This window comes from Heloderma suspectum, chromosome 4, assembly GCF_057233095.1.
Source record: "Heloderma suspectum isolate Gila_16-S chromosome 4, 16-S_ref, whole genome shotgun sequence".
NCBI classification, from domain to species: Eukaryota; Metazoa; Chordata; class Lepidosauria; order Squamata; family Helodermatidae; genus Heloderma; species Heloderma suspectum.
Window position 1 is genome coordinate 38057898 of NC_139461.1, and position 23728 is coordinate 38081625.

General features: G+C 42.1%; 1 protein-coding gene across 1 annotated transcript in view; it reads right to left on the reverse strand.

The window, feature by feature from the left end:
* Window positions 1–23728, reverse strand: part of RIMS2 (regulating synaptic membrane exocytosis 2) — a 616900-nt gene that overhangs the window by 268361 nt on the left and 324811 nt on the right. Inside the window, exons 13-16 of the mRNA XM_084848966.1 lie at window positions 21996–22043; window positions 19427–19557; window positions 7007–7178; window positions 5952–6105 (exon numbers count right to left, since the gene is read on the reverse strand). Coding sequence (XP_084705092.1) covers window positions 5952–6105; window positions 7007–7178; window positions 19427–19557; window positions 21996–22043 — 505 coding nt within the window. The remainder of the gene's footprint in view (window positions 1–5951; window positions 6106–7006; window positions 7179–19426; window positions 19558–21995; window positions 22044–23728) is intronic.

Genomic DNA, 23728 nt, shown 5'->3' on the forward strand with positions numbered 1-23728 from the left:
GTTGTCTTCAAGGGCAGCCCCAAGTAAAGTGCTTTGCAGTATTCTAATTGGGAAGTTACCAGCACATCTGCTACTGTGGCTAGGTTATCCCTGTCCAGGAATGGCCATAGCTGGTGGATCAGCTGAAGCTAGCCCCAAGTACTCCAGGCCATGGCGTCCACCTGGGGTTCCAGTGACACGGATGGATCTAGGAATAGTCCCAAGATATGCACCTGATCCTTCAGGGGGAGTGCAACCCCATCCAGGACAGGTCACTTATCCAATTCCCAGACTCAGGAACCACCAATCCACAGAGCTTCCATCTTGTCAGGATTTAAAGGTAAAGGTGTCCCCAACCAGTCGTGTCCGACTCTAGGGTGCAGTGCTCATCCCCGTTTCTAAGCCGAAGAGCCAGCGCTGTCCGAACACGCTTCTGTGGCCATGTGGCTGGCATGACTGAACACTGAGGTGCACGGAACGCTGTTACCTTTCCCGTCAAGGCGGTACCTATTTATCTATTTGCAATTTCTTGCTTTCGAACTGCTAGGTTGGCAGAAGCTGGGACTGAAGACGGGAGCTCACTCCATCATGCAGCACTCAGGTCTCGAACTGCTGACCTGCCGACCTTCCAGTCCGCAGTTCAGCGTCTTAACCACTAAGCCACCGTGGCCCCTTGTCAGGATTTAGCTTCAGTTTATTGGCCCTCATCCATCCCATTACAGTCTCCAGGCACTCAGATGTCTCTGGACTCCAACTCCCATCAGGCATGGCCAATGGTCAGGGATTATGGGGTGGTAGTCCAAAAACATCTGGAGGGCCACAGATTCCCCACCCCTGGAGAAGCATGAATATTTAAATAATAAAAATGAAGCAATGGGTATAATTTGAAAGGTATAAGAAGAATACAGGAGGAAACATGCTAGATCAGCCAAAGATCTATCTAGACAAGCATCCTATTTCCAGCAGTGGTTAAACATGTGTTTATAGGAAGCTAACAATTTGTGCATGAAGCCTCCACTGTTTGCCACAAGCAACACCTATTCCTCTGCTATTGCTTCTGAACACAAAAACTCCATCTAACTATCAAGGGTAATACTGAGAGACCATTCATTTGTCTAATTCCTTTTTGAAGCCATATAGGCCTTGTCTACACATGCAGAAGAATGATGTGGGAATGAAGTGTGAAGTCCTGAGACTGTAGAATGTAATGTACCACTTCAGTTTGCAAGTGGAGATAACATTTTTAATAGTCCCCATGGTTTTTTAAAAAACTCAGTGTAAATAGAAACTAGCACAGCAGACAGCAGGTTGGGCCAGTACCTTTCTCCCAAATGTTACTGGTAGGGGTGCAGGGAGAACTTGTAGACAGATGTATTTGTTGGAAAATATGGTGAGACTTATAGCAGAGTTGCCTTATACAAGAAAGTGTGATAACACAGCATTTATTGTTAGAGGAAATAAATGCAGGCTAGAGACAGTTCAAATCGACTTACTTTATTAGTGCTTTTATACATATTGTTGAAGAAAGCTATCTAACACTGTTCAACTACAAGCACTCCCTAAAGCTGGGTGCATGAGTGTAAGTAAGCTGTGAAGCCCTTACTCATTGTTGTCAGCTTTATTCATAGAGCCTGACAATTGGTGAGATGGTTGGAATTCACTTCTAGTCCTTAGGCCACCCTGTGGAGAATATAGCACTTCCATCTCTGTCCCTGAATGCAGATGTTGGTTATTCCTGCACTAGACAATCCACAATGCAAATTTTGGACTTGCATACCCAAGTGGTTGTACATTTCCTTGTATTGCAATCTTAAAATCTGCAGAGTCTCCTTTTGACAATTTCATCAGTGTACCAGATGAATACCAAAAGGCCTTGGGTGCTTTCTAAGGTGCAAAGAGCAAAGTATCAATGTTTTAAACAAGTAAATTCAGCATTGCTTTATACTGAGGAATTCACTCATCTAACAGAACTAACTAAAGTTGGAGACAAAAAATATTCTGGAAACAAGGACAAACCTACTCTGTTTTGACGGCTTTAAATATTCAGGATTACGCTAGATTTCAATTGGGATTTGGTGAGGTACTTTTATTGGTATTTTATACCAGATTTCTAAATGTTGTAATGTGTCGAGAGCTTCTGCAATTTTGTTGTTGTTCAGTTGTTCAGTCGTTCAGTCGTGTCCGACTCTTCGTGACCCCATGGACCATAGCACGCCAGGCCTTCCTGTCCTGCGCTCTCTCCCAGAGTGTGCTCAAGTTCATATTCATTGCATCGGTGACGCTATCTAGCCATCTCATCCTCTGCCGTCCCCTTCTCCTTTTGCCTTCAGTCTTTCCCAGCATCAGGGTCTTTTCCAGAGAGTTTTCTCTTCGCATTAGGGGGACAAAATATTTGAGCTTCAGCTTCAGCATCTGTCCTTCCAATGAGCACTCAGGGTTGATTTCCTTTAGGATTGACTGATTTGACCTCCTTGCAGTCCAGGGGACTCGTAAGAGTCTTCTCCAGCACCACAGTTCGAAAACATCAATTCTTCGGCACTCAGCCTTCCTTATAGTCCAGCTCTCACAGCCATACATTACTACTGGGAAAACCATAGCTTTGATTAGACGGACCTTTGTCGGCAAGGTGATGTCTCTGCTTCTTACTATGCTGTCTAGGTGTGCCATAGCTTTCCTGCCAAGGAGCAAGCATCTTTTAATTTCATGGCTACAGTCACCATCTGCGGTGATCTTGGAGTCCAAGAAAATAAAATCTGTCACTGCTTCCATTTCTTCCCCTTCTATATGCCAGGAAGTGATGGGGCCAGATGCCATGATCTTCGTTTTTTTAATGTTGAGTTTCAAACCAGCTTTTGCACTCTCCACTTTCACCCTCAACAAGAGGCTCTTTCGATCCTCTTCGCTTTCTGCCATTAGGGTGGTATCATCTGCATATCGGAGGTTGTTGATAATTCTACCAGCAATCTTAATTCCGACCTGTGATTCATCCAACCCAGCGTTTCTCATGATGTACTCTGCATATAAGTTAAATAAGCAGGGTGACAATATGCAGCCTTGTTGTACTCCTTTCCCAATTTTGAACCACTCGGTTGTTCCATGTCTGGTTCTTACTGTTGCTTCTTGACCCTCGTACAGGTTTCTCAGGAGACAGGTAAGGTGGTCTGGTACTCCCATCACTTTAAGAATTTGCCACAGTTTGTTGTGATCCACACAATCAAAGGCTTTAGCGTAGTCAATGAAGCAGAAATAGACGTTTTTCTGGAATTCTCTTGCTTTCTCCATGATCCAGCGAACACTGGCGATTTGATCTCTAGTTCCTCTGCCTCTTCGGAACCCAGCTTGTACTTCCGGTAGTTCTCAGTTCGCATACTGCTGAAGCCTAGCTTGTAGGATTTTGAGCATAACCTTGCTGGCATGTGAAATGAGCGCAATTGTGCGGTAGTTTGAACACTCTTTAGCATTGCCCTTCTTTGGAATTGGAATGTCAACTGACCTTTTCCAGTCTTGCGGCCATTGTTGAGTGTTCCAAATTTGTTGGCATATTGAATGCAGCACTTTAACAGCATCATCTTTTAGGATTTTAAATAGCTCACCTGGAAGACTGTCATCTCCGCTAGCTTTGTTGTTAGTAATGCTTCCTAAGGCCCACTTGACTTCACTCTCTAGGATGTCCGGCTCAAGTTCAGTGACCGCACGATCATGGCTATCAGGGACATTCAGATCTTTCCTGTATAGTTCTTCTGTGTATTCTTGCCACCTCTTCTTAATCTCATCTGCTTCTGTTAGGTCCCTGCCTTCTTTGTCCTTTATCATGCCCGTCTTTGCACAAAACGTTTCCTTGAGATCTCCAATTTTCTTGAAGAGATCTCTAGTCTTTCCCATTCTATTGTTTTCCTCGAATTCTTTGCATTGTTCATTTAAGAAGGCCTTCTTGTCTCTCCTTGCTCTTCTCTGGAACTCTGCATTCAGTTGGGTATATCTTCCCCTTTCTCCCTTGCTTTTCGCTTCCCCTCTTTCCTCAGTTACTTGTAAAGCCTCCTCAGACAGCCACTTTGCTTTCTTGCATTTCTTTTTCTTTGGGATGAATTTAGTTGCTGCCTCCTGAACAATGTTACGGACCTCCGTCCATAGTTCCTCAGGCACTCTGTCTATCAGGTCTAATCCCTGAAATCTATTCCTCACCTCCACTGTATATTCATAAGGGATATGATTGAGGTCATACCGGAATGGTTTAGTGGTTTTCCCTACGTTCTTCAATTTAAGCTGAAATTTTGCAACAAGAAGCTCATGATCTGAGCCACAGTCAGCTCCAGGTCTTGTTTTTACTGACTGTATAGAGCTTCTCCATCTTTGGCTGCAAAGGACATAATCAATCTGATTTCGATATTGACCATCTGGTGATGTCCATGTGTAGAGTCGCCTCTTGTGCTGGTGGAAAAGAGTGTTTGCTATGATCAGCGTGTTCTCTTGGCAAAACTCTACTAGCTTTTGTCCTGCTTCATTTTGTACACCAAGGCCATGCCTGCCTGTTATCCTGGTGATTTCTTGACTTCCTACTTTAGCATTCCAATCCCCTATGATGAAGAGGACATCTTTTTTTGGTGTTAGTTCTAGAAGGTGTTGTAGGTCTTCATAGAACCGATCAACCTCAGCTTCTTCGGCATCAGTGGTTGGGGCATAGACTTGAATTACTGTGATGTTGAATGGTTTGCCTTGGATTCGTACTGAGATCATTCTATCGTTTTTAAGATTGTACCCCAGTACTGTTTTTCCCACCCTTTTGAGCTTCTGCAATAGGACAGAATAAATTAAAAATTGTGAGATACTACTTTAAATGAAATCAAAGAGAAAGCTGGATATTTAAAGTGTTAAAGATTATATTTACAACACCATATGCATATTTATGAAGTACACCTATAAGGATACTTTTGAGTGAAGAGACTAACATATTAGTTGAAAAGAAAAGAAAAACTTATAGAAAAGCAGAACAGTCATTTAGGGCACAATCCTATGGGGTGAGCCATTGTGAGACAGAACCCTCCGAACTCGGCTTCTGTGTATCCAATGCCCTGGCAGGCTGAAGCCAGCAGGATGGGAGGAGCAGCGGAGACAATCTTCACCTTTCCATCCTCCGATCATTGTGTTTTTCGCTAGACTGGCTTTTAAGCCTATCTAGCAACAACACTTCAGATGAGGAAGTAAGGAGGTTTGAAGAGGCTCAGGATAGCTCATATTCTGGCCTCCCCACTCCCCTCCCCTCCCCACCAACTGGAACACCACCATTTCCCTCTCTCTGAGGTTGCGTTTCTGACCTTGGAGGCCAGCCATCACAGTTCTTTCTGTGCCAGCTGCAAGGGGGCAGGGGATAGATCTCCAACTCCCCCTTCCAACATCAGAGTGCTGCATCCGACCTCAAAGAGGGGAATCACCACTATCCTATGGCCCCTCAAACAATGTCCTGGGGCCAAAGGATTGCTTTTTTAGAGAAGCTGCACACTAGTATTACTATCAGTAATAAATTAACTATCTATTACTAATCAAAGCCCTGTATATTGTGATATGAAGCCTTCTATTCTCCTCCAGAGTTTTGTGCATGAAACACAAAGGTAAACTATTATTATAAACAGTCATCTTTATATAAAGCATATATAGACTGTTGTAAATATTATAATATATGGTGCATTATAACAGCTACATTGTGCAAAGCAACATTATTCATACATTATATCTATATCTATATACAAGGAGGGAAAGGAACCAGGAAAGACAATGTTTCTTAATATAACAATGAATTCTCAATATGACCTTTCCTGAGTACCTAAAAAGCTCAATCAAAATACTAAAAGTAGTGCTTAAGAAAATGCCAGTACTACAGATGCCATCTTCTCATTGTATGTATTTCCAATTAAAATAAAACATGTTATGTATTCCACTCAAAAATGAACACACCATTAATAGAATTAATAACCTACTTTGCAACCTTCGCGTGGGACTCTCCCCATGAAGCTGTCGGCGTGGCAAATATGGTGAAGGGTGGGGAAGTGGCAATGAGGAGACATCGTGCGTCTGAAGTTTGTACCAGTGAGGTTCATCATCCAGAAGTGCTGTCTCTAATTCAATTAGAATCTAAAAATAGAATAAAATAGAAGTGTTCCACTATAAATGTTTTATAAATTATACACTGGCCCAGTTTGCACGACATATCAGGCTCATCGGGGGTTATTTAACCCATGATGAGCTGCAGCACGTCCTGGGAGACATTATGAATATGCAACACCTGATTGGGGTTTATCGGGGGGGGGGGTTGCTGTGTCATGCAAACCTGGCCACTGTGGGTTTATAAGAGTTAAACAACCCTCGTATAACCCTACTACAAACTGAGGTTATACCCAGTATGTCACGCAAACTGGGTCATTATGTTGTATTCTTATACTTCTAGCATTTCGTGTAAATTTAATGGCCAAATTGGTAAGTAAATAAGAAGCTCCATGCTGAATCAGACCAAGGGTCCATCTAATCCAGCATTCTATTCACACAGTGGCCAACCAGCTCCCTGTGGGAAGCCCAGAAGCAGGACATGAGCACAATAGTACCCTCCCACTCATGTTCCCCAGAAACTGGTATATAAAGGCATATTGCCACTGATACTGCAGCTAATATATAGTCACCATGACTAGTAGCCACTGATTGCCTTATCTTTCATGAATTTGTCTAATCCCCTTTTAAAACCATCCATGTGTTAACTAGTTCCTTCTGTGCATGGCTAATCTGGGGGCTTGGTGAATGGCACTGGACAATGGGGGAGAATTTCTCGGTGTTATCTTTTGCTTAGTGATATTGTTCTCTTTTCTACTTTTCTACTCACTCAGAGTACACTGAATATAATGCTGACATTATACTGTTGTTAGTGACGGTTAGTATCATCAGATCCATAGGATACGAGATTTTTTTCAAAGAGATCTTAATATTTTACTTTAAATAGTGAAAATGTTCTTATTGTTTACAATTAATGGATAAGACTGAATACCTCTCCTAAAAATTCACTTTCTTCCTCACGAACTCGTGCTTGGTCCCAAAGAGTAATTTCCAACATTCGTTCTCTAAATTCTCTCCGATGAACTGGAGAATAAATGAATGTTTGGTTCCATTTGGGTTCTAACGTTTTCTTTACTGTTTTTGTTCTTCTTTTGTTCTTATCACTGCAATTGAAAAGTACAAATTAAAGGTGTTACTATTCTATTGAACAAAGGATCTGTAATAACACTTGTCAGAACAAGAATAAGGCTTATTGCCTGGATTCAGGAAGCTTGCTGCAGATATATTAACAAATATGAATGAATACTCACAAAACCCTTCCATACACAGATATACTACTTATATGCTGTATGCGTTTACTGAAGTTATGTTTTCATATGAAAGTAATATGACATACACCAATATCCAAAGAGGTACACCTAATGACAAGTTTCTTAAAACACAAGACTCCTGTGCCATATTACAAACTAGTAATATTCCAGTTCCAAAAATGGTTTGCCATATGGCATGAAGGACAGCATTTTGAGAAACAAGGGTCCAAAGCCCACTTAGGCATGCAGAACTACTTGTGCAGTCCTTTAGATCCATTCCATGGTTTATTTGCTAATATGATGAACAGAGTTTTGTAGCATCTTAAAGACTAATAGATTTATTGCAGCATAAGCTTTCATGTACTAGAATGCTTATTCCACAATAAAATCTGTAAGTCTTTAAGTTGCAGCAGGACAATCCTTTGGACTTTCTTTAAAGAACTAACACAGCTATATCTCTGGAATTCACTAATATACTTATGTATGTAATTATTAAATTATCAGTATACAAACTGGTGAGAGTGCTGGACTGGGAGCCGGGAGATCCGGATTCTAGTCCCACTCAGCCATGGAAGCTCACTGGGTGACTTTGGGCCAGTCACAGACTCTCAGCCCAACCCACCTCACAGGGTTGTTGTTGTGAGGAGAAAATGGAGAGGAGGAGAATGTAAGCCGCCTTGGGTTCCTTGCAAGAGGAAAAAGGCGGGATATAAATGCCATAAATAAATAAAAAACTCCTGCAAACTATAGTAAAAGAGAGAGAAAGCGAGAGGAGTGAAATTATGATCTAGATTGACAAAACAAAGAATAATGGATCTAGAGAACGTCTTGCGTGAGCAGAAAACAATGAAAGATCCCCAATTTCTACCAATTCCCTTATATCCAGTTGAAGCCCGTGCACCACATCTCACATTATTCTGGAAGGCCCCCTAACCCAAAGGAAGAGAGGGAGGAGGCACAAGGGGCTACAGCAGGAAGGAGGATGTAGGAAAGCTCCATTTCATGTTCAGAACTCTGCTAACAGTTCTCTGACAGCCAAAACGGACATTACTTTAAATCTGTATCTAGCAGCTATGTCTTTTTTTGCCTTTTTACTCTAGAATATGTGCAGGGGGCCTGATCCAGATCTTAAGCCTTCCTTATATTGCATGCTAGGGCCCCAGTCCAAATTGGGGCCCTCTGCATCTACTCTAGAGTAAAAAGGAGTTTCTGCTAGATATGTTTTTAAAGTAATGCCTTCTTTGGTCCTGAATCCCACCCAATGACAGAATCCAACAACTTACTTCAGAGCAGCCCTTTTATTGCCACTGGTACTCTTCCAGAAAATATTGGTTTTGACTGGGGTGTTATTAACTATATTTTAACACTATAGGTTTGGTTAGTTTGGGAAACTGAACATTATTTTGTACATTTTTCTCTTGTATAATTTTAGTCAGAGCTTCACATCATTACCTAATTAAATGCTTGAGTTGTTTAACTGCACTTTATTTCTACCAGGTTATTTTTCCATATAAAAGAAATGTATTTTTGCCTAGTAAGTTTATTCTTCAGAGGGGGAGGGGGAGACTGCTTTGCTGTCAGAAGAGAACTAATTGAATAGAACAAGCTGCTTTGACTTTAAACTTGAAAGGAAACATTGTTGATGTTCAGTCGTTAAGCCGTGTCCGACTCTTCGTGACCCCATGGACCATAGCATGCCAGGCCTTCCTGTCCTCTGCTCTCTCCCGGAGTGTGCTCAAGTTCATATTCATTGCATCGGTGACGCTATCTAGCCATCTCATCCTCTGCCGTCCCCTTCTCCTTTTGCCTTCAATCTTTCCCAGCATCAGGGTCTTTTCCAGAGAGTTTTCTCTTCGCATTAGGGGGACAAAATATTTGAGCTTAAGCTTCAGTATCTGTCCTTCCAATAAGCAGTCAGGGTTGATTTCCTTTAGGATGGACTGATTTGACCTCCTTGCAGTCCAGGGGACTCGTAAGAGTCTTCTCCAGCACCACAGTTCGAAAGCATCGATTCTTCGGCGCTCAGCCTTCCTTATAGTCCAGCTCTCACAGCCATACGTTACTACTGGGAAAACCATAGCTTTGAGTATATGAACCTTTGTCGGCAAGGTGACGTCTCTGCTTCTTACTATGCTGTCTAGGTGTGCCATAGCTTTCCTGCCAAGAAGCAAGCGTCCCTTATTTTCATGGCTACAGTCACCGTCTGCGGTGATCTTGGAGTCCAAGAAAATAAAATCTGTCACTGCTTCCATTTCTTCCCCTTCTATATGCCAGGAAGTGATGGGGCCAGATGCCATGATCTTCGTTTTTTTAATGTTGAGTTTCAAACCAGCTTTTGCACTCTCCACTTTCACGCTCAACAAGAGGCTCTTGAGATCCTCCTCACTTTCTGCCATAAGGGTGGTATCATCTGCGTATCTGAGGTTGTTGATAATTCTCCCGGCAATCTTAATTCCGACCTGTGATTCATCCAATCCGGCGTTTCTCATGATGTACTCTGCATATAAATTAAATAAGCAGGGCGACAATATGCAGCCTTGTCGTACTCCTTTCCCAATTTGGAACCAATCAGTTGTTCCATGTCTGGTTCTTACTGTTGCTTCTTGACCCTCGTACAGGTTTCTCAGGAGACAGGTAAGGTGGTCTGGTATTCCCATCTCTTTCAGAATTTGCCACAGTTTGTTGTGATCCACACAATCAAAGGCTTTAGCGTAGTCAATGAAGCAGAAATAGACGTTTTTCTGGAATTCTCTTGCTTTCTCCATGATCCAGCGAATGTTGGCGATTTGATCTCTAGTTCTTCTGCCTCTTCGAAACCCAGCTTGTACTTCCGGTAGTTCTTGGTTCACATACTGCTGAAGCCTAGCTTGTAGGATTTTGAACATAACCTTGTTGGCATGTGAAATGAACGCAATTTTACGGTAGTTTGAACACTCTTTGGCGTTGCCCTTCTTTGGAATTGGAATGTAAACTGACCTTTTCCAGTCTTGTGGCCACTGTTGAGTGTTCCAAATGTGTTGGCATATTGAATGCAGCACTTTAACAACATCATCTTTTAGGATTTTAAATAGCTCAGCTGGAAGACTGTCATCTCCGCTAGCTTTGTTTTAGTAATGCTTCCTAAGGCCCACTTGACTTCACTCTCGAGGATGTCCGGCTCAAGTTCAGTGACCGCACGATCATGGCTATCAGGGACATTCAGATCTTTCCTGTATAGTTCTTCTGTGTATTCTTTCCACCTCTTCTTAATCTCATCTGCTTCTGTTAGGTCCCTACCTTCTTTGTCCTTTATCATGCCCATCTTTGCACAAAACGTTTCCTTGAGATCTCCGATTTTCTTGAAGAGATGTCTAGTCTTTCCCATTCTATTGTTTTCCTCGATTTCTTTGCATTGTTCATTTAAGAAGGCCTTCTTGCCTCTCCTTGCTATTCTCTGGAAATCTGCATTCAGTTGGGTGTATCTTCCCCTTTCTCCCTTACTTTTATTTATTTATTTATTAATTATTAAATTTATTAATCGCCCATCTGGCTGTTCACCCAGCCATCACCCATGGGCGATGTACAGCGTATAATGAAACAGTTTAAAACAATAAAATTCTACAATAAAAACGTTTTCTAAAATACCCTAACCCACCCCAAATGCCTGCCTGAACAACCACGTGTTTAATGCACGGCGGAAACTCATTAAAGAGCTTTTTGCTTCCCTTCTTTCCTCAGCTACTTCTAAAGCCTCATCAGACAGCCACTTGGCTTTCCTGCATTTCTTTTTCTTTGGGGTGGACTGAGTTGCTGTGAAGGCAGCAAAAAAGGAATATTATGCTGCCTCCATCGCGTCTGCAGAGTGCTGTCCCAGGAGGCTGTTCCAAGTGGTCCGGAGCCTGGTCGGTCCTGTGGCTCCGGAACCACTGGAGCATTCTAAGGCCTCCTGTGAGGCTTTGGCAAGGCACTTTGCAGATAAAATTGATCAGATTAGGTGTGTTACTCTGCACGTTATGGATACAGTTAGTGAGCAAGAGGCGGCCTGTGGCAAACTGGTTTTGTGGGATCGGTTCCAGCTTCTTCCTCCTGATGTAGTGGACAAGGTGCTTTCATCGGTACGGCCGACCACCGGCTTAACTTGATCCTTGTCAATCTTGGCTCATTATGAGCTGCAGAGAGAGACTGGGTGAGGGGATCAAGGTGGTGGTGAACGCCTCCCTTGAGGAGGGAGTGATGCCATCAGCCCTCAAGGAGGCAGTGATAAGACCGCTCTTAAAGAAGCCCTCCTTGGATCCTCAAGTTCTGAACAACTTTCGCCCAGTCTCAAATCTGCCATTTTTGGGCAAGGTGATTGAGCGGGTGGTGGCGGTGCAGTTGAAGGCACACTTGGAAGAAACTGATTATCTAGACCCATTTCAGTCGGGCTTCAGGCCTGGGCATGGGACAGAAACGGCCTTGGTCGCCTTGGTAGATGATATGAGGAGGGCTCTGGATAGGGGTGAATGCTCCTTCCTTGTTCTCCTCGACCTCTCAGCGGCTTTCGATACCGTTCACCACGGTATCCTCCTGGACCGCCTGGAGGGGTTGGGCATTGGGGACACAGTATTGCGGTGGTTCCGGTCCTTTCTCTCCGGCAGGTACCAGAGGGTAGCACTGGGAGAGGAGGTTTCGGACCCGTGGCCACTTACTTGTGGGGTGCCACAGGGTTCCATCCTCTCCCCGATGCTATTTAACATCTATGTGAAGCCGCTGAGGGCTATCATCAGGAGGTTTGGGGTGCAGTGTCATCAATATGCGGATGACACGCAGCTCTACCTCTCATTCAAATCTTCACCAAGGTTGGCCGTAGAATCCCTGTCCAAATGTCTGGAGACGGTGAGTGGCTGGATGGGAAGGAATAGGGTGAAGCTGAACCCTGACAAGACCGAGGTACTTTTGGTGGGAGACAAGAGGAGGCTGGGGGATGTTGACCTGGTGTTGAATGGGGTACGGCTACCCTTGAAAGACCAGGTCCGCAGCCTGGGGGTCATTTTGGACTCCCAGCTGTCCAGGGAGGCTCAGGTATCAACTGTGAGCCGGACAGCGCTGTATCAACTCCATCTGATACGGCGGCTGCGCCCCTTCCTTCCTGACCATCTGCTCCCATCGGTAGTACATGCCCTGGTCTCCTCTCGTTTAGACTACTGTAATGCGCTCTACGTGGGGTTACCCTTGAAGACGGTTCGGAAACTGCAGCTGGTCCAGAACACGGCGGCTCGCCTGATTAAAGGCAGCCGCCGGCGAGATCACATCACTCCAGTGCTGAAGGAGTTGCACTGGTTACCAGTGGTTTTCCGGGCCAAATTCAAGGTGTTGGTTTTGACCTTTAAAACCCTATATGGTTCCGGCCCAGCCTATCTTAAGGAGCATCTCCAGCAGCACCAGACAAGCTGCTTAACAAGATCAGCCTCGGATGGCCTTCTCTCTGTCCCATCAGCCAGGACAGCTAGACTGGTGGGGACGAGGGAGAGGGCCTTTTCTGTGGTGGCCCCCACTCTGTGGAACTCCCTCCCTAGGGAACTCCGTCATGCCCCCTCTTTAATGAGCTTCCGTCGTGCATTAAAAACGTTGTTGTTCAGGCAGGCATTTGGGGTGGGTTAGGGTATTTTAGAAAATGTTTTTATTGTAGAATTTTATTGTTTAAAACTGTTTTTATTGTATGTTGTACATCGCCCAGAGTGGCTGGGTGACCAGCCAGATGGGCGATTAATAAATTTAATAATAAATAAAAATAAAATAAGGGATATGATTTAGGTCATACCTGAATGGTTTAGTGGTTTTCTCTACGTTCTTCAATTTAAGCCGAAATTTTGCAACAAGAAGCTCATGATCTGAGCCACAGTCAGCTCCAGGTCTTGTTTTTACTGACTGTATAGAGCTTCTCCATCTTTGGCTGCAAAGGACATAATCAATCTGATTTCGATATTGACCATCTGGTGATGTCCATGTGTAGAGTCGCCTCTTGTGCTGTTGGAAAAGAGTGTTTGCTATGATCAGCGTGTTCTCTTGGCAAAACTCTATTAGCCTTTGTCCTGCTTCATTTTGTACACCAAGGCCATGCCTGCCTGTTATCCCGGTGATTTCTTGACTTCCTACTTTAGCATTCCAATCCCCTATGATGAAGAGGACATCTTTTTTTGGTGTTAGTTCTAGAAGGTGTTGTAGGTCTTCACAGAACCCATCAACCTCAGCTTCTTCGGCCTCAGTGGTTGGGGCATAGACTTGAATTACTGTGATGTTGAATGGTTTGCCCTGGATTCATACTGACATCATTCTATCGTTTTTGAGATTGTACTCCAGTACTGCTTTTCCCACCCTTTTGTTGACTATGAGTGCTACTCCATTTCTTCTGAGGGATTCTTGCCCACAGTAGTAGATATAATGGTCACCTGAATTAAATTCGCCCATGCCTGTCCATTTTAGTTCGCTGATTCCCAAGATGTCAATGTTCAATCTTGCCATCTCATGTTTGACCACCTCCAGCTTACCTTGATTCACTGATCTGACATTCCAGGTTCCTAAACAATGTTGTTCTTTACAGCATCAGACTTTCTTTTCACCATCAGACACATCCACAGCTGAGTGTCCTTTCGGCTTTGGCCCAGCCGCTTCACGCTTTCTGGAGCTACTTGGAAATTCCCTCTGCTCTTCCTAGGGATGGACGAAAGGGACTTACCTCGTCCCACAGCTTGCTTCGCGGTGGGGGGGAGGTGCTTTGGTTCTCCCCCCGAAGTTCAAGCGAGGGGGGGGAGGCGCCCCGCCTCGCCCGGCCGAAATTCAGGCTGGGGGGGAGCACCCCGTCTACCCGGCCACGAAAAAAAAGTAAAACACACACACACACCCGTGATAGGCTACGTAACGATTTACGTAGCCTATCACGGCTAGATTTCCAAAGTCTAGATTTCCAAAGGGTGACTTTGAAAAAAAAAAAAAAAGCACAAACGCAAATGGCGGCTCCCATGGGGACCGCCATTTGTGTTCCTTATTTTGGCACGTCTAGTCTACGTAAAGATTTATGTAGAGTACGGCGAAAATAAGGGCAACGCAAATAGCCCTTATTTTCGCCGTAGTCTACGTAAATGTTTACGTAGACTAGACGTGCCAAAATAAGGAATGCAAATGGCGGCGCCCCATGGGCGCCGCCATATGCGTACCTGCTTCTTCTTTTTTTCCAAAGTCACCCGTGATAGGCTACGTGACGATTTACGTAGCCTATCACAGCTGACTTTGGAAATCTAGCCGTGATAGGCTGCGTAAATCGTTACGTAGCCTATCACGGGTGTGTGTGTGTTTTTTACTTTACTTTTTTTTTTTGCAATGGCGGCGGCAGCAGCCAGTCGGGAGACCGGCCGCCGCCCCCGCCCCCGATGAAATGCCGCCGAACTGCCACCGGGACCCACCGCCGAGAGGGACATTCGCTGAAGGTAAGTCCCATCCCAGGGGGGGGGGCCGGCGGAGAATTTGCCCAACACTTTCGGGGGGCCGAATGCATCGGCACTCGGCCTCCCGAAGATTCGTGGAGAAATTCTCCGCCAACCCTAGCTCTTCCCCAGTAGTATATTGGACACCTTCCGACCTGAGGGCTCATCTTCCGGCGTCACAGCTTTTAGCCTTGTGATACGTTCCATGGGGTTTTCTTGGCAAGAATACTGGAGTGGGTTGCCATTTCCTTCTCCAGTGGACCACATTTTGTCAGAACTCTCCACCATGACCTGTCCATCTTGGGTGGCCCTGCACAGCATAGCTTATGGCTTCACTGAGTTACGCAAGCCCCTTCGCCACAACAAGGCAGTGATCCATGAAGGGGGAAAGGAAACTTATGGAATAATTAAACTAAAACATCTAAAACTACCGGCCTTAAAAGAAAAGGCAATTCATGTGAAAATTATTTTAAAAGGAACAAATTATAATTTCAAAGTACATTCATTTTGGTGCTTCCAGAATGACTTAATATTAAAACAGGTTTTATTTCTGTATATGTAGTATATATGATACGGAAGGTAAATCTTATGGAAAGAAACTTCACTAACCTAGCTATTATAGCAGTGCCATTGATTTCAGTGAAACTGCCAATTTATTTAACTTGTACCCCGCCTTTCCACAAAGAAAATGAAACTCAAGGCGGCCACTTAAGGAGATGTATGAAATAGATACTGTAAGTGAGGACCCATAAACTCTCATGATGAGTGCATGAATCAGGACTAGGGACAGGGAAGTAATTCGTTTGGTACCAAATTTGCACTTCCCGAAATTATGCATATGCCAAAATCCAGTTATATGTCAATATCTGCACTTTTCTAAGTTTGAGATGCAGTTTGCAAATTTAAAAAATGCAGGCAAACTTCCCACAAAATGTGTATATTACAGAAAACAGCACTCAAAGACTTTATTTTACGAAAATCACAGAAAACGCATATATTTGGCAAGTGCGAACAAAAATCCATATATTTTGAGAATTGTGCACAAAATATGGGCAATTTTTCATGCAGTCTTTAAAAAACATCTATTTTTGTGCACATTTCTCTTAGTATATTCATTTTAATGAAATTTCCCCTAATATTATGGAGCTGTTTGCATATAATGACAACCTATCGGTTTAAAAACTGATGGATTGTCATGCACAAGCGGGAGAAAGCGGGCACACTACCTGCAGTGCTCGAGCCTCTTCCACTTTTACTCTACAACCCACAATCTGCTCCTTTGTAGGTTGTGGAGTGTGATGTGCAAACCAGAATCACTGGGTTGTTTAGGGGCTAAACAACCCAGCGGTTAACCCATAGTTTGTTGTTGGATTAACTGATGGGTTGTTTAGCCCCTAAACAACCCAGCACTCCAGGTTCACATATCATGCTCCACAAGCTATGAAGGAGCAGATCATGGATTGCGGAGTAAAAGCCTGTTGCCATTTGGATGGATTGCCCTCTGATGCGGGATTCAAGTGTCTGGAGGGCTATGGCAATAGCAAGAAGCTTGAGTTGGTTGATGTGTAGGGTTCTCTCCCAAAAGGACCACAGTCCTCTGATCATGAGTGAACCACATTGGGCTCTCCAACTGTGAAGGGACACATCCGTGGTGACTGTTAGGGAAGGACAGGGAGTCCAGAAGTTGAGCCCCTGTAATAGGTATGTCCACCAGTATAGGGTATGTTAGACTGAAGCAGGAAGAGATAAGAGATGAATGCAGGAGTTCATTTCTGGGTTGAAGATTCGTAGGAACCATGACTGGAGTGGTCTCATACAGAGGCATGTTAAGAACATTATTGAGTTGGTGGAGGCCATGAACTTGAGGAGGAACTGGATGCTGATTGCTTGACACTGGTGGGTAGCTTCTAGTTCCAATGTGAGGCATCATAGGGTGTCTGCTCTGTCCTCTGGTAGGTTAGGTGCGGGCTCATTAGGAGTCAAGAAGTGCCCCTATGAATTGTTGGGTTCGAGATGGGATGAAATAGAATTTTTCTTTGTTGACCTGCAGGCTGAGGGATTACAGAAGCATAAAGGGCAATGTTGAAGTTGTCTATGTATGGAAAAATGATGGTCCCATGAGGGCTCAGATATGTTGCCACTACTGCCATACATTTCATAAAGACTCTCAGAGCCATAGCTAAGCCAAAAGGGAGAAGCTTCAACTGGAAGGGTTTGTTGCCCAAGGCAATTCTGAGAAAGGGGTGAGAAGCTGGGTATATAGCAATGTGGAAGTAAGTGTCATGAAGTGTCATGAGGATCTATTGTTACAAACCAGTTTCCTCTATGCAGGAGGGGAATAGTGTAGGAGAGCATAGCCATCCTGAATTCTTTTGGGTTTATATCCCAAAGTTCAAGTATAGGTCGGAGACCGTCATATTTTAGGAGGACTGTAAAGTACCTGGAAAAGAAAGCAGTGGTCCTTTGAGCAGGAAAGAGGTTTTCTATCACGCCTTGCTCAAGAGAGTGGCAATTACTTCTCTTAGAACCTGAGTAGGGCAAGTAGTGCCAAGTTGGGGGGGGTTGAATTTGATGGAATAGCCTCAGGCGATGATAGAAAGTAACCACTTGTCAGTGGTAATGGACCTCCAGGTGTGAAGAAAGGGTTCAAGCCTGTTCTGCTGAGAAAAAGCCTGAGGTTGGGCTCCTCTGTAGGACTTGAAGACACTGTTTGGTTTGGTCAGGGTGTGTGTCACGAGTACGCTGGCGGTATTTGTTCTGAAATGGCCTTTTTGAGTGAAAGGAGGAGTATGAGCCTTGTTTGGAAGCTCAGCTCAGGCCCAAGTTGGGTTGATGCCATTGTGGCCATTGGCATTACCAGTACAGACATGGCCAGTTGGTGTAAGTCACTGAGGATTGGGATCACATTCCCATCTTCCAAGCGGATGTTTTCATTTTGTAGATGTGGTCGAGCGTGTCATCTGTGGATGCAGTGAAAAGGCCTTCACCATTGAACGGGAAGTTCTCCACTTTCGATCTAGCTTTCCTGGTGAAGTCCTGCAGTATGGAGCCAAGCACTGCAACTCAAAGAAACAGCGCCTGACACAGCCTTTGAGAAGTAATCAGCCGTGTGGTGGGCTGTGTGATGAACTGTGGGCCTGCTAGCCAGTGGGATTCAGTTTGGGATATCATTACCAGGTTTTTTAAGTCTTCCAGGAGATGGTCGAAGGAGGTTGCTGCTTTTTCCCATAAGAACTGTTGGTAGGCTCCCATGAATGCCTAATAGTTCACCATGCAGAGTGACAGAGCTGCAGTGGAGTACATTCTGGTCCCTTCAAGCCCAATTTTCTTCTCTCAGAGTCCACAGCAGCAGAGTGAGGCTTTTTTTTTTTTTTTTTTAAGGGGAAGGAGCAATCCTCTTCTTGAACCCTATACAGATTCTCTTTTTTTCCAGAAATGGGTGGAAGAGTAGAGGGTTTGTCCAGAATTGCTTGATTCCATGTAGTAATGTTGGAAGAATTGGGATGATAACTGCTAGAGCTAAGTCTGGTTGTACCCTTTTAAAGACCAGATCCATGACTGGGACTGGAAGGACTTTAATCTCTAGTCCAAAGGATATGTTCCATGTATGGCCTGATGTCATCCAACAGGGAGAGAGGATTTTGATCCCCGTAGCTTCCAATGAGGAGGTTGAAGCTCAGACAGAAGAGATGGAAGACGAGACTGAGCAATAGTTGTCCTGTGCTGAAGAGGGGTCGTTAGTCAGTGTTTATATGTTAGGGGCCAGTCATGGCTGGATAAGCGGTGTTCTGTTTCTCCTGACCTGCTGTGTAAAAGTCTGGCACTGAGTAGAGGCGTCCACTATGTGTGCCTCTCTGAGGCAGAGAAGGCAGTTAAGAGTGTCCATTGGTCAACAGTATCTTCCTACCTCAGCAGGTGCAATTCCTGAAGAAGGCCTTAGAGGCAGTGATAAAAAGAAAGAAAGAAAGAAAGAAAGAAAGAAAGAAAGAAAGAAAGAAAGAACGGACTCAGAGAAGATAGGAAAGTAAAAGAGAGAAAGAAAAGAATTATTTTCAGCATCCCAGGAGGGGACAGTAGAATTGTTAGCTATTTTTAGTTGTGAGGTAAGAGAACGTTCCAAATGGTGCTAGTTGTTGCAGGAGACGAAAAGGAACAGGAGTCACACCCAGACCATGTGCCAAGGAGGTGGGAGGGGTTCCCGCCTAAAACTCTGTTTGGCTCTAGAATATTCCAAATGACTGTTCTGCACAAGCATATAACCCCCATATGTGTGAGTCACAGAGACCACAAAGAAGAAACAATGGTAATCTGAAGAGGCAGATTAATGTATGTGATTGTTTGTATTTATTTCCTCCTGCTTAAAGGGTTCTGGGAGGATTATAGCACTTGTTTACTATTCGTTACTGACAAGTTAACCGTTACAACATCCTCCAATATTTGATACATTTTGTAATATTATCTAGAGTTACATTCCAACACAAATGTGCTCCTCATTCTTGCATTTCTTCTCTCACAAAAAAATCCCTTTTAACAAGACCTAATGGGAGGCATGTTATGACTGATACTAGTTACCAAACACTGATAATTTTTCCACAGAACATATTTTTACAGAACACATGTGTTAATTTCTAATAAAATAATTAATCCCTTCCTTCATCCTACCTTCTGTCAGGAAGAAAGTAAATTTTAACATAGGGATTCCTTGGCCTCCCATCTTCCCTTGAAGGAAGATCCTTTGCTCCCAATATTGTCACTATCAATTGATGACCAACTTTGTCATACCACAGTTTTATCTGTAATGAGAAAATATGCATTAGTCAGCCCGAATACTACAAAAGTTTATGATAAATGTAGCTTTTACCTTCCATTTTGTCTGTTTTACTACTGCAATGAAGATAATTTATGTCATTCTAATTTGTGATATCAAGGCACAAAATGATAGGATATGCTATAATAAATGTAATGAAATGTCTACAATATTTAGCACCATCTTCCATGCAGAAAAATATTTGTGTTTTTTTACTTCTGGTGTGTGTGTGTGTGTGTGTGTGTGTGTGCACGCATGTGTGTGTGTAGGGTCTACAGATATCCTACCATTGCTGTACATGATATGAATTCATGAGTAACTAGTTCCTACTCTGATTAGTATATGATATATAGTAAGGCCATGAAATAAAGTTGTGGACACTATAAACCTACCCACATTACAGCAAGTTTACATCCAAGATAGAGACATCTCCTACATGCAAGTATATAGTTACCATCTTACTGATCCAACTCAAAACAATTAGTTAAATCAATATGGTAACCACTTATATTTCTCCACTTTTTTTGAAGTGTTACAAAGTAAATTCATCTCCCAAATGTCTAATAGCTTACAATTCGTGCAGAGTCCTAACAAATGTTTAGTTATCCTAGCATAACCATTATGCTACCAAACACTTCTGCAGACAAGACAGAATAAGGGTATCTAAAATTCAAGACTATCATATGATTGTGTGGTGATCTATGACTATTACTATTAAATGCAGGATGAAAAGGAAGTATAAGGATTCATTTGCTCCATAGAAAGAATTGCTAGTTTTGATGGGAGCAAGAGTATTCTCCATAGACCGCTGAGCTAATGCCCAACACTTTTTGGGAAAAAGACCACCATATCAGGTCATGTCACTCCACACCCACCCAGGTCAATCCTAGTTTGACTGGTTATTTTCACCTTTAACAGGATAAACGGAGCAACAATAATTCTAGGATGTTTTGATTCACTAGCAGTGCAATCCTATACATTCCTTCTTAAAGTAAGTCCCATTGAATTAAGAGTTTAAGATTGCAACCTAAAATTGATTGTATTTGTGGATAATCAAGACAGGCTGTACTAATTTACCGATATCTATTTAAACTCAGGTAAGATATTGTGCTTTTACAACATTATGCTTAAATGTTGTCTGATTTTAACACCATTGTCAAGAAATTGGCTAGAATACTATACTTCATATATTAAGGGCTATTTTCAGGTAATACAGGATTTCAGTTAGGCAGGACCTATCAGGAGCTGAACTGCAACAGATGCCTGAATACATTTTATTTAAGATCCATGTTTGTATTTTTCCTAAACTATCCAGCATAAATGAACAAAACTCTGTTATGCAATATTATCAACAATGTCCTCTTATTTTCCATTTTAGTGGCATAATAAATTGTGTAGACATTATGACGGTGGATTCTAGCCAAAGAGTTGAAGTCATTGGGCTTTGCGTGTAGACTCTCTGTATCCCATTTTGTTCTCTGTGACCTATTTCATGTAGCTTTAATTTAAAGTAATAAGTCCTCCCCTTTCTCTACAGTAACAAAAATATCAGTCTTACAAGTCAAAAACTTTTATTTTTATATTTTAAGCAGTAAAATAGCATAAAAATAATAAACTTATACAGCTTTTAAATGAAGGATGAATATTTCCACAATAACGTTTTATAACAAAAGCAAGTAATGTTGTCTATAACAAAATAAAAAAAATAGAAAAGCATGCAGCAAAGCAAGATAAGCATTATGACATTCTTACAACCTAGAGTTGGGTTAATCTACGGTACCTTAAAGGATTCCTAATGAAAAAAGGCAAACAACTTGCACCCAAATAAAACTGTAGAATATAGTAGCACTAGTAATGATGAAAAATTACTTTGCATTCATTTTTTGTTTTCAGTATTTCAACAAACATGTCAAAATGCAAGCAAGGTACCAATTCCTTAGACAAGGTACAAATTTATTTGCCCATCTTCTCCTCTTTGAACTATTATTCATTTGGAAAATGCAAAAAGGAAGTATTAAATATGAAATGAGTGATTTAAAGAGACATCAACTTTGACAGAATGAGGCCAAACATGTAAAGCACAAGATTAACTAGTTCAAGATCTGTATTTATGTCATAGAAACAGTTATTATTACTGTTAAAAACTGTGTTTGTTTAATTAGATATAGATATAAAGCAAGACTAAAAACTAGTTGTCTCTTTAAATTTGAATTTAGTATTCTTATTCCCATGCAGTACTTTTCAAGCTGCTCACAAGACAATATGGAATTTGTTAATATGCTCTGAAGCAACACATTAAAAAAATGAAAATGAGAAAAACGGACCAAACTGTGATGTTTTCCTACTATGCATTTTCCAAGACAAATAAAAGAGAAAAAAACAACAACACAACTTTAGTTTCTGTCAGGCAGATAAAGCCTTTACCTGAACCCTAGGAACAAAAGGCGCTGTTCTTCTACTAAGGCTTTGGCTCTGGTAAGCAAAATTAAAGAAAAAGCAATAAAACAAAACCAAAAAGACAACACGCTTAAAAGCAAAAGACTAAAAGTAAAACAAGGACACACAACTTTAAATACCGCTATACACCAAAAACATGTTTATCTAAAAAGATAAATTAAATCTGCAAATGTATTATTAAAAATCTAAAAATTCTGTATGTTCTTCTAACAACTGTATTTTCATCTGATTAAGAAATTATCTAATCTGTTTCACATTCCAAGTGGCATATGCTAAAAACTGCCCCCCCCCCATTGCTGTTCAAACTTCCGCTTCTTCCCATTTCTCTATACCAGAGCAGTTCCTAGAGAGGATTTTCTATGTGTAATGTCCATCACAATAAAGGACATAAGATATAAAACACTAAGGTTGTAATCCTATACACAATTACCTGGGAGTACGCCCTGTTGAACACAATGGGACTTATTTCTGAGTAGACATGCATAGGATTGGGCTGAAAGGCTACAATGCTATACCCACTTACTAGGGAGTAAGCCCCACTGAACACAGTGGGACGTACTTCTGAGTAAATATGCACAGGATTGCTCTTTAAAAGGTGGATAATAATTAGTACAGTATAATGTAAAAGATGACTATAAAGCATTATTAACAGCTCTAAAACAATATATTTCATAATTTTCTTTATTGTGTGAGTCAATGGTAACTTTCCTACAGTTAAAACCAACATTTGTTGGGAGCACTAAGAAAATTAAGAATTTCTAAAACAAATTTATAATACTTCAAGATACTGTTAATTAGAGCCAAAGCCCAGTCACAGACCTAGGCTCAGAATTAGCACATGTGAAGAAGTAATAAAAGAAAAGAATACCATTGAGCATGTACAGAATGCATTTCTCCAGCACTGTCCAACCATAGCCTGCTGAGAGTAAAAAGCGAGGGCTTCCAGGCAATTTCATCCCCAGTAATCCTCATCTTAAAATTAACTAATGATAAAATTGAAAGGTGCAATATACACAATTTCTTAGCAACCTTGGTAGGAAGTATACGCATTATAATTAATATCATCACTACATGCAGTTACACTTGTGCAAAATATAACAATATAAGAGCCTATGTTTTGACATCTCCAAAAATCAACACTTCTGAAAATGGATTCACCTGAAATCTCAATATGTATTGATTCATGTACAAGATTGGGTATCTGCCACAAAGTGACTGAAAAGAAAATCACTTGATAGTGGAAAATATATTTTTTAATTTTTTTTTTATTTCTATACTATCCAACAGCCAAAGCTCTCTAGGAGGTTCACAGCAAACAAAGTATCTACTCTTAGACAACTGGTTAGTTTCATACCCTCCATTCTCTAAGCACAGGGCAAGTTATACAAAATTTCCTTCAGAGGAGAAAACACATTAAGAATTATGATGTCTTTGTAATACGATGTACAGGTTAAGCAGGCATTGAGGGGGAAAACACAAAAGCAAGCAATACTAGTCTCAAAACAACTCCAGGACCCCACTCCAAATTATTAATCCTGCTCCCTAGTTAAATGTAAATATTGCTTCCTCATTCTTCTGCTTTTGCTCTTTGTCTGACCAGGAAAACTGATTTCAGTCTCCACTCCTGCATTCAGACGTAACTCAGGGTTCATTCCAGAAATCTCTAACAATGGTTGCCTTGCTACAGTTGCTCAATAATG